Source organism: Haliotis asinina, chromosome 11, assembly GCF_037392515.1.
Source record: "Haliotis asinina isolate JCU_RB_2024 chromosome 11, JCU_Hal_asi_v2, whole genome shotgun sequence".
Classification (NCBI taxonomy): domain Eukaryota; kingdom Metazoa; phylum Mollusca; class Gastropoda; order Lepetellida; family Haliotidae; genus Haliotis; species Haliotis asinina.
In genome coordinates this window covers 57,934,139-57,946,762 of record NC_090290.1, presented here as the reverse complement: position 1 = coordinate 57,946,762, position 12,624 = coordinate 57,934,139, and the positions used below count along the sequence as shown (strand labels likewise).

Below are 12,624 nucleotides of genomic sequence, written 5' to 3'. Positions count from 1 at the left end.
CAAGCACTATGATGATCATAAGCCTATGGTAAAGTAGATAAGGTCACACAAGCACTATGATGATCATAAGCCTATGGGAAAGTAGATAAGGTCACCCAAGCACTATGACGATCATAAGCCTATGGTAAAGTAGATAAGGTCACCTAAGCACTATGATGATCATAAGCCTATGGTAAATTAGATGAGGTCACCCAAGCACTATGATGATCATAAGCCTATGGTAAAGTAGATAAGGTCAGCCAAGCACTAGAGTGATCATGAGTCTATGGTAAAGTAGATGAGGTCACCCAAGCACTATGATGATCACAAGTCTATGGTAAAGTTGATGAGGTCACCCAAGCACTAGAGTGATCATAAGTCTATGGTAAAGTAGATGAGGTCACACAAGCACTAGAGTGATCATAAGCCTATGGTAAAGTAGATGAGGTCACCCAAGCACTATGCTGATCATAAGCCTATGGTAAAGTAGATAAGGTCACCCAAGCACTAGAGTGATCACGAGCCTATGGTAAAGTAGATAAGGTCACCCAAGCACTAGAGTGATCATAAGCCTATGGTAAAGTAGATATGGTCACCCAAGCACTAGAGTGATCATGAGTCTATGGTAAAGTCGATAAGGTCACCTTATTGCTAAAATAATTCTGTGGAACATAGCCAGTGTCATCAAACATCACAACTTAACATAAAATCTTTCATCATCTTGTCTATCATGGAAATGGATCATAAAAGTAACTTCAAAAATGTGTAAAATCTGGTCCGCTGGTCGTCATTTGCAAATATTTCATGATGCAAATTGTTCGTGATTTACAGTATAATCAATGGTAATGGACGCCTAATCATCTACGCATGTAAATGAAAATATTGAAAATGAAATAAAAAAGAGTTTGATGGGTGGAAGATGCACAGGCAGACAAATAATGACGTGAAATGGTTGATTTAAATAAAGACTCTAAGTTTGAACATGATAGAGCCAGCCAAAATAACATATGGCTATATTTAATATCCAGTATCTAGATACTTCATATGTTAGTGAGCATGATATTATTAACAAGCATATGTTACAGCTAAATCTAATATATTTTTTCTGTGTACACGGCAAAAATTAGTATTTATCCTGCAAGCAGCTGTGCGAATCTATGTATTGAAACTATACTATAGTTAGATGTGATTGAGGACAGCTTTTGTAGGCAACTAGTTAATAAAAAACTAAATTCAATAAGCCCTAAGATACTGATGAAACATTGTCTGATTAAACATCCCGGGTTAAATTTCCTGCTCATGTAATCAGCGTGTTTAAATGTCCTGTTCATGTAACCAGTGTGGATAAATGTCCTGCTCACGTAACCAGTGTGGTTAAATGTCCTGTTCATGTAACCAGCGTGGTTAAATGTCCTGCTCATGTAACCAGTGTGGATAAATGTCCTGTTCATTTAACCAGTGTGGTTAAATGTCCTGTTCATGTAACCAGTGTGTTTAAATTTCCTGCTCATGTAACCGGTGTGGATAAATGTCCTGCTCATGTAACCGGTGTAGTTAAATGTCCTGCTCATGTAACCAGTGTGTTTAAATTTCCTGCTCATGTAACCAGTGTGTTTAAATTTCCTGCTCATGTAACCAGTGTGGATAAATGTCCTGCTCATGTAACCAGTGTGGATAAATGTCCAGCTCATGCAACCAGTGTGGTTAAATGTCCTGTTCATGTAACCAGTGTGGATAAATGTCCTGTTCATGTAACCGGTGTGGATAAATGTCCTGCTCAAGTAACCGGTGTGGATAAATGTCCTGCTCATGTAACCAGTGTGGATAAATGTCCTGCTCATGTAACCAGTGTGGATAAATGTCCTGTTCATGTAACCAGTGTGGATAAATGTCCTGTTCATGTAACCAGTGTGGATAAATGTCCTGTTCATGTAACCAGTGTGCATAAATGTCCTGTTCATGTAACCGGTGTGCATAAATGTCCTGCTCATGTAACCAGTGTGGATAAATGTCCTGCTCATGTAACCAGTGTGGATAAATGTCCTGCTCATGTAACCGGTGTGGATAAATGTCCTGTTCATGTAATCAGTGTGGATAAATGTCCTGTTCATGTAACCAGTGTGGATAAATGTCCTGTTCATGTAACCAGTGTGGTTAAATGTCCTGTTCATGTAACCAGTGTGGATAAATGTCCTGTTCATGTAACCGGTGTGGATAAATGTCCTGTTCATGTAACCAGTGTGGATAAATGTCCTGCTCATGTAACCAGTGTGTTTAAATGTCGTGTTCATGTAACCAGTGTGGATAAATGTCCTGCTCATGTAACCAGTGTGGTTAAATGTCCTGCTCATGTAACTGGTGTGGTTAAATGTCCTGCTCATGTAACCAGTGTGTTTAAATGTCCTGTTCATGTAACCGGTGTGGATAAATGTCCTGCTCATGTAACTGGTGTGGTTAAATATCCTGCTCATGTAACCAGTGTGGTTAGATGTCCTGCTCCTGAAACTGGTATGTTTAAAGAGAGATTCTGAAAGGTGGCACTGTTCCATGACGCTCAATATCAAATTATTTTCCCTGCAGCCTAGCCTTCTTTGTAATGCTTAAGTCCTAAATGAAGCAAGTCTAGATCTCAGGTTTCCCTGGAACTGTTTATTTGTTACAAGTGAGTGAGTGACGTTTTTTTTACACTGCACTCAGCAATTCCAGCTATATGGCAGTGGTCTGTAAATAATCGAGTGTGGACCAGACAATCAAGTGATCAACAGCATAAGCATCTGCGCAATTGCGAATCGATTACATGTGCCAACCAAGTCTGACCACCCAATCCTGTTAGTTGCCTCTTACAACAAGCATAGGGGCATTTCATGGCAAGCATGGGTTGCTGAAGACCTATTCTACCGCGGACCTCCACAGATCATATTTGTTACAATCTAAATATATTATATATTACATATTCAGAAACTAAGCATTAGTCAGTATCATTAAGTCGACACATTTCTCTGCATGAAGGACTCAGGACAGAGCCATTCTCCCACACAACTGTCACATACCTTGCGGAAGTCACACCGAAACTGATTCCTTATGGAACCATACCAATCCAGTCCAACTAATCGACATTCCATGTGTTATATTTATACACATTCACAGGAACCTACAGTTTGTAGTACTTCTGTTAGGTTCTGTTCTGGGATTTGAGTCCATACTTCTAGAGTGTGGCAAGCACAAAGAGTCAGGGATGGAAGCCACCCAGCCACTGCAGTTTCTATAGTAATGCCATACATCATATACCATACATATGACCACTTTCTAAATGACATTGTGTATTCATAATCCATACTTGCAATAGATATGCTATCCTGATATCACTGTATGATGTTTTACTGCGTTATGGCCATGTCTGACCCTGCTCATGTCATACTCAACATGAAATGGTCATATTAATTATTCATTGTTCAAGTGGACACCTAGTCGGTCATACAGACCCTGAAGCAAATATTTCAAGAAAGCCCATGCAAGTGTAGAAAATGTAGCAAGTCTAGATTTCCAGAGCTTCTGTGTCTCCACATAAAGTTTCAGGGTTTCTTTTCATTATACATTTTTTCACTATGAACTTATTTTTTAGTAAAGTATGTTCATTTCAGAGACTAGATTTTAGTCTGTTGGACGCCTGTCGTGTTAACAGCACATCAAAACCTCAGCCCTACCACTTATCACAATTCTGGAACCACCTTTGTCTTGAAATCAATAAATACCATGCATAATACCATCTGCATCATCATGTATATATACACCAGCTAATGAATATAGAACATAACATCATATTATCACAAATGTTCATAAATACAGATTAATGGGGAACCACAATTCAACAATTTATCATGAATCTACACCTCACGACACAATATGCTATTTGATATACCATATGCCAACACAGACCCTAAAACATACATATCCAAGATAGGCCATTTGAATATGTGGAAGTCTAGACAACCAGTCCGAAAATGGAGAAAGTCTCTGGGGGTCCTTTTATTAATTTTTTCAAAATTACTATTTACAGTCCATTTCACTAAAAACACGGACAGATGAACTGCAATCTTGAAAAACAGTATACACCATAATTAAAAAATCAGAAAAGACTGCAACGTTTTAGCTGAATGTCCTAAAAATGAAAAAGTTGTTTAGCAAATTATCAGGAGTGGTGGTGACATGAGAGATGATGACATGAGAGATGTGACATGAGAGGTGCTGACATGAGGTGATGACAGGAGTGATGATGACATGAGAGATGTGACGTGAGAGGTGCTGACATGAGGTGATGACAGGAGTGATGATGACATTAGAGATGTGACGTGAGAGGTGCTGACACGAGGTGATGACAGGAGTGATGATGACATTAGAGATGTGACATGAGAGATGCTGACATGAGGTGATGACAGGAGTGATGATGACATGAGAGATGTGACATGAGAGGTGATGATGCATGAGATGATGTTTTAGCTGATGAGATGAGAGGTGATGACAGGAGTGGTTGATGACATAAGAGGTGATGACATGAGTGGTGATGACAGGAGTGGTGATGACATGGGAGATGATGACATGAGAGGTGATGACATAAGAGATGATGACATGAGAGGTTATGATATGAGTGGTGATGACATGAGATATGGTGAGCTGAGAGATGGTGGGTGTATTAATGACACTCACCTAGCTCCTATAATGGCCAGCAGTGTCCCTGGCTTCACAAGTCCTGTCACTGAAACACACAAAGCACAGGTGTACATGGCTGTCAACATCATATGACAGGTACAGTAGCTCACAGTGTGCCTAGCAAACATCTAATTTTCATGAGACATAATACCACAAACTGAAAACATTTCTTAAGGTAAATCTGCGGTGAGGTGGGGTGTAATGGTGTTTAACATTATACTTAGGAATATTTTGCTCCAACTTATAGTGCTCAGCTCACTGAGATACCATGCCCCACTCAGACACATTACACTGACTGCAAGCCAACCAGTCCTTGTTGAGCCCATGAATGCCAAGAGCCATTTTCAAGCACTGCTCCACGTAAATTCTTGAATATGTTAATAATGCATCGGTATTATGTATTGGTACTTATGGTGTTCTTAGGGTTCTCAAACTACTTTTACTCCCTTGGGCTCAGTCTACTGGATATCATAAACCCAGAAGAAAAATATTTCTTAACATATTGTGCTTTAAATGTTGGGGGTCTTCTAATCTGTTTCTGTGTAACTGCTGTTGTTTGTTGTTTAATACCACACTAAGCAGTAAAGCTCTACAACAGCAGTCTGTAAATAAAATAATCTGGCCCTATCCCCTAGTCCACTCGACTGCAAGTATGGGCACTAACATGCATGAACCCTGACATCAGGTCCTATCCCCCTAGTCCACTCGACTACAAGCATGGGCACTGACATGCATGAACCCTGACATCAGGTCCTATCCCCCTAGTCCCCTCCACTACAAGCATGGGCACTGACATGCATGAACCCCTACATCAGGTCCTATCCCCCTAGTCCCCTCCACTACAAGCATGGGCACTGACATGCATGAACCCTGACATCAGTGTTATTGTGTTACTGTGTTTCTAAGTACTTTCAAGCTACTCAGATTTATTCTTTAAAGATGAATATATTTTAAAAGTGTATGCAAATACATTCTAATATATATTTAAATATTAGTGATATGTTTATAAAAAGTCTGATTTCTTCACTGTTGTCATTTTTTATCTCATTCTAAACACGGGTGGTAGGGAAGTCCAGCGGTTTAACTCATTAAGCCCTGGAGCCGCTCCACTGCCCAACACCTGGCACCCCTTGCTGACTGCCTGATTGCTGCACGAGGCTAATTAGCGCTAATCATGCCTGATTTCCCTGGCAGGTCTCCGATATGACAGGAAACTGTCTAGTCTCACAAACAAGTACTGATTATTTAATTGTGTCGTAAAGATGTAAATAGGAAAGAGGCCAATGTGAATACATATATTACAGCATTTCATGTAATTTATTACCTGTCTCTCTCATACCCCTTTGCCAGTGTGTGCTGTATTTTTATCAACACCTACTCGGTCTTTGTACGTACGAGATGAACAAATATACAAATTCCTCCTGTCTCTCTCATCGTATGGACTGAATTATAACATATTATTTATAATAGAGTTTAAAAAGAGGGGGGCTTGCATTATAATCGTCTATATTTTTTGCCAATACATTGCTCGTGCTTACTGACTATTTCAAGGAAAGTATCAATAGGTGTGTAAGTAACATGGAACATATAGAGATTTATAGTTTGTCACACTTTGTTCATCTTAACTTAACGCTGCAAACATACATCACCACTCATACACATACATACTGCATGATACATTTATCATTACTCGATGCTAAACAAAGCTTCCCGTCATGTCATGGGATAAAATATCCCGAATGTAACGCATTATATCTCAGTTACTCATTATATTGGCTGATACTTTAACCAATCGTATCGTGAGAACCTGTCACATAGGAAGGGCAAGGTGATGGGGCGTGGCCTAAATTTCTGAAGAGCACGTGTGGACACTCAAAGTGATAGGGTAGAGATTGATTATTGGCTTTATCGTTGACCAATGGCTATGTTGTGTTTCGGCTGTGTCAACTCTCATGCAACAATTTGTGTATTGTAAACATAACATCAGTTACTGTAATGATGTATGAAAGAAACACATAAGACATATGCGAGTAGACTGACACTATGATGAGTGTATTCGTTCTCAGATGGTGAACACACATGTCTTAGTATTTTGGAAATGTAAAAGAATAACGACTGAAATGCAACAATTTGAAGAGAATGAGTGAATTTAGTTTTACGGCGATTTTAGCTATATTCTAGCAATATCGCGCGGGCTTCACACATTGTGCCCAACAACTGACAAGAATGGTATACGGTACCATTTGTACAACACAACTAGTGCATAAAGTGTTATCGTCCTTGGAACAAGTCTTTATGGTAGGCCTCATAAAGACAACGCACAAAAACACATCACAGCTTCAACATCTGCATTTGATGTTTGCCAGTCCGTTTCCTTGTATGTAAGACATACTTAAACCAAATGATGTCCCTCTCATATCATTGTGTGAGGTTAAATTGTTCAAAACATCTATGTCAATGGCAGTAAAGACGAATTTACGCACATGCGTAATAATCTATGAAAGAAGCGTTTTCGCTGATACATTGCTAGTGTATACGGAATATTTTCAGGAAAGTATTAATAAGCTAGTCTGTGACTTACATATAACAGATTCAGTTTGTCGCTTTGGTTCATCTAGATTTAACGCAGAAATATATACGAACATACATGCATACATATTGTGTAATGCTTTTCCTTGCACATACATAAAACAAAGGGTCATGGGATGGGCGTCATCAAAGTTCCCGAGTAGGACGTTTTGTATCTTAACTGTTCAATATTGTGGCTGATTTGTTATTTATGACCAATCGTATCATGAGATACCTGTCACATTGGAAATGACAGGTGATGGGGCGTGGGTTAAATTTCTGAAGAGTATGTTCGGTCACTAGACTGCTTGGATACAGATTGACTATTGGTTAGATCGTTGGCCAATCGATATGCTAGATTTCGGCTTTATCAACTGTAGCTATCATGAAAAACTTTATGTATCGTGAACATACATAATCGTAAGGATGCCTGAAATGTACACGTAGGATTAACAAGCACTTTGACGTGCTTATTTTATTTTATTTTTTTTCTAAGCGCTCAAAGCGCTACAATCCGATTAGTTTTACCCCGGATAACCCAATCCAATCATTGAGTAGAGATAGTATTTATTTGCATATACTTTTTGCGCACACTACTTGTGCATCAAACATAATGGCTTGCTGAACATTTCAATATAATCTGTACATTATTACGAATAAATATCATAATTCAAGTACATGTATTATAGAATTAAAAAAAGTAACACGATACTGATTTATTGTGATTTATACACTTGTAGTTGAATCTCCCCAAATATTTATGAAGATGGGCATACTTATATTTGTTTTGAAGGCAAACGAGGTTCAGAAGATTGGCAATGGACGTGACTCCACAAAACAGGTTGTCCAATGATGTAACAGCGCATAAGTTTGTTTTACACTTGTCACGGGACATGAACATGGACATGCATTCGACCAGAGTCTGTTATTTTGAGGTTGAAAGAGGTGTTCATATATTTAGTGTTGTCTGATTGAATGATTACACGCATCAATTCCGTAACTGATATATTATCCTCCTTTTATTGACGATGGATCTGATACACGTGATCGTTACACAGGATAAGATAATTACAGAGACCAAACACAAACGTTTCTTACAAAATGCTTATGTAAATTGCATTGAAAAATCACATTTCAAATAAGCATGAAACAGCTTGAACAAAATACCTCAGTTACCTTTGTATGGTTTATGTGTACTATATATGTATATTATGAGTAGATGCAAGAGTTATCACTTCATATTCGATTATGTATTATTGTCAACTTTAAAAATCAATAGTCGCAAATGAATTAGGTCTAAATTAGTAACTTGGTTTATTTCAAATCTACACGAACATGAGTGTAATACAGTATTGCTATTTATGTCTACGATTCATTATATGAACTATTACAATGAATGAATGATTTAATTTAGAAGAAGGTTTCGTAACCTTGTCACCGTTAATTCAATCAATGTGCAAACATAGTATCTTAGTATTCACTCCCAATGACGAGTAACAAACACGTACCTCCTGTAACAACATCTCATAATCCCTTTTCTCGCAGACATGTGTTCATTTGCCTGTATAAGCCCCCGACATTGCAAGCAATTGTTATCAAAACACATTAATAGTTCTTCTGATTAACACAGAAAGTAATCTCTCTCGTAAGAAAGGCTAATCTTTGATCATTATTGCTAAATTGATTGAAATTATAGGTAATGTACGAATTTAAAATGTAAAACCCCAAATACGCGGCTCTCGCTGAATGAGAGGTGCTTTTCATAACCCCCAATATGCGGTTCTCGCTGAATAAGAGGTGCTTTTTATTACCCCCAATATGCGGCTCTCGCTGTAAGAAGCTAATTAATTTGCCGCATATATGCGGCTCTCGGCCTTAATGAGTTAAGTGTTCGCTCATCACTCAGAAGACCTGGGTTCAATTCCACACATGGGTACAATATGTCAAGCTCATTTCTGGTGTCCCTCACCATGATATTGTTGCAATATTGGTAAAAGCGGTGTAAAAGCAACCTCACTCACGCACTCACTCACTTTCTCACCACAAACAAATCAGATTTGCACACGTTGAGAACCAGTAAGACGATATAGAAGGATTTTTAGTTTCTCCATCTCCATCTTGATGAGCTGGGGTGATCAGGGGTATCAGGTCAGCCAAGTGTCCATCACAGGTGGGTCAGTGTAGATTAGATATGCCAGGGAGTGTACAGTACACTTGTCTGCATCTACCTTCCCCTGTAGGTATTGCACACGTTAATGGACCAGCTCTGTACCAGATGACTGTGGTTTCTTTTGTTTAGGCGAGACAAATTTTATTGATTTTCACAGATTTTTGTCTTCAGAAAAGGTAGAAGGGAAAATATAAAACAACCAGTCGAAGCAAAATTCCTTCCAAATACTAAAAGCATTTTACTTTTGGCATTTTATAGAATATACATGTGGCAACATACAGTCTAAAAAAACATTCTTGTAAGATCACATTTTTGGCCAACAAAAACATCAGGAATATTAACTTGTAATTTTTTTTTCATTTTTCTTGAAAAGATATGACCAGCACATCAGTTAAACTAGAAATGAAATTGGTATGGCCTTAGCAAGAGGACATATATGTCATTTCAACAACTGATACAAGTTGCTTCTCAGAGGAAAACAAGTATTTTTGTTTAGTGGATTTCAATGTTTTGTGTACACTTTAATTGACTGTTTCTACGAAGAAAAACTTGAAGGCGAGTGCATCATACCCCCATCCCCCTAACAAGTAGTTTCACTACTAAATCAACAGTTTGATTTGTTTGCTTGTTTTATGCTTGTTTTGAGCTGTATGACTAAAGACAGACCAGTGGTACACATATAGTTGTCAGCCTATGCAACAGGAATAGGATCTGTGATGCATCAGTCACAACCTCCCTGGCAAGCATTGGTTGATGACGACCAGTTCTACCCTGGATCTTCAGAGGAAACGAACTGTGTGCTTAAGAACAATTCGACATTGCATCAGCACAGAGGGAGACAAGTATTGTTTGAGGGAGGCAAGAATGGGTTCCTGAAGAACAATTCTACCCCGGATGTGTACAGAGGAAGACAAGCATGGGTTCCTGAAGAACAATTCCTCCCAATTTTTGTGTGATGCACAGACATGTTAGAGCATGATACCCACACGTTGGGGATGGTAAATTTGAGAAGTGGGATATAGCAACAGGTCAAGGTAAGCAAGGGACACAACTCTGAGCATTGACCTCCAGCTACTGGGCCATCTTAATGTCAGTAATAACAGGGACATGAGGTTCTGGAGATCTGAGTTTGTACAGGTCTGTAACATGACCATCTCCCACAATGCTGGGCATCTGGTAACTGGAGATGTAATGTGAGACAAGACTCTCCTTAACTAATCTTATATACCTTTCTAAGACAGGTGATTATGGAATACATTCCTTGTGGTCGTTTATACATAGTTTAGTCTAATTCTAGTAAGATTTCATTGCAGCATGCAACGTACTGAATTTTCAGGCACAATGTACAACAGTTGACATATTGTTGCACAACATATAATTGCCTCCCAACAAATTCCCAAAGTTAACATCTATGAACATTTCCCCTAAATATCACACACTGGCACAGTACTTCATCTCCACTTAAATTGTATGTTTCAGTGTGTAACATGTATGAAGCACAACATTCCTATCATATTCATGAACTCCAGAGTATCTGGGTTAAAATTATCTTTAGCAACCCATGCTTGTTGCAGGGTGGAAAGGCTCACTGATTTGATTGACACATGTCAACGTATCTCTATTAAGTAGCTTGTTGCTGATCACTGGATTGTCCAGTCGGAATATTACTGAGTGTAGCATTAAACTAAACATGATCATTTCAGTATTGCCAAAATTTACTTACCGTTTCGTAAGATCTGTTTCTGTTTCACAGCCTTTGAGCCTCCGCCACAACACTTCCTTCTCTCAGATTTCACATAAACATTTACATTTTCCCACGACAGGTATATAGGGTCCACACCTTCACTGTAGCTTTTCCTGTGACGAGAATGTTCTTGTCTTTTTGCAACGTATGGCTGGTAAATTGTGTTTTCTCTGACTTCCAGTGCCCCATCAATGCTCGTCTCTGTGTTATGCTTTGGTGGCACATTGACATACACTGGATCATCCCTTGCCGAGTCCTCCTTCAGGAGAGGTACTCTCTCACTCTCTGACATTCTGGATTAAGTCAGCAGTTTTAATTCTTTCTTAAGTTCTGCAAAAGAAATCATAAACATTTTCAAAGTGACAATTATATAATAAGTATATATTATTATTTCTGTTTATACACTGTTTTGTTAGTGACAACCGAGAGTTAGTTGCTTCGACGGGATGTTTAATGAGTATCCAGGAGCTCACAAGTTACATACTGACGTATGGCGGGTACACAACAACGCGTGACGTCATTCACATTCGCCTACATCAGGGGAGGTTACTCCTGAGAAGAGTCGTCTGGAACCCTGATGTGCTTAACATTACATCCCCTTTTCCTTATATAACTTTGACAAAGGGAAAAGTTATTTGCCATATTTAAAAGTAGTATATACAATGGGGGTTTTAAAACACTTTCAAGAAAAGTCTCTACAAAGCCTTATTTACTAAATAAGGCTTTGGTTGGGTCCTTAGCTCTTGCTACTATTACCCCTACTACTTAACGTGTGTTGGAGGTAACACTGTGCCTATGTCATGTTTATATCAATGAAACAGTTTAACGTGAACCGCCTATGATCTCTTTGGTGTTCATAATAAAGGCTTGTTGGGCTTTTTGTATCCCCTGTTCTATGTACTTTTTTTTCTCGTCCTCACTGATAGCAGACTTACGAGATTTGGACCGAATATCTTGTTTCATTCCGTTATATTTTGTGAGTTCAGAGAGGATTGAACGAAACTCCTCTTCTGAGATCTTACTATCAGAGAGTGCCGTGGAAATACGCTCACTCACTGTGTTGAGCTTTGCTTCGGCCAGAACCCTGATCTCGTCGTGTTTCAATGCCTTACGATGCAGTCTGCGTGATACTAACTTAAGCGCCAACCCTGCCAACCCTGCCACCCCAGCTGTTATTTCAATACCTAGCACTATAGGTGCGGCCACGATGGTAGCTAACAATCCAACACCTGCCGCCCCTAGTCCCATGCTGGTTGCCATAAGGGTAGTGTCAGCCCCGTCCACGATATTGAAAGCTCTATTGTACTTTTTACATAGTGCTTTCCGCGTGTCACGGTCTTGTTCTAGTTGACGTTTCACATCACATAACTGCCTCAAGCGGAACCCATCTACGGTTTCCAGCGTCTTCGCTACTTCCTCTACGACTGGGTACAGACCCATCCTATAATATATATTT

At 39.1% G+C, this 12,624-nt stretch overlaps 1 protein-coding gene across 2 annotated transcripts in view; it reads right to left on the bottom strand.

The window, feature by feature from the left end:
- Positions 1 to 12,624, bottom strand: part of LOC137256058 (protein white-like) — a 71,718-nt gene that overhangs the window by 41,557 nt on the left and 17,537 nt on the right. For both annotated transcript variants that reach the window (XM_067793739.1, XM_067793740.1), the window contains exons 2-3: positions 11,148 to 11,498; positions 4,684 to 4,732 (exon numbers count right to left, since the gene is read on the bottom strand). In XM_067793739.1, the coding sequence (XP_067649840.1) occupies positions 4,684 to 4,732; positions 11,148 to 11,460 (362 nt within the window). In that variant the 5' untranslated portion in view covers positions 11,461 to 11,498. The remainder of the gene's footprint in view (positions 1 to 4,683; positions 4,733 to 11,147; positions 11,499 to 12,624) is intronic.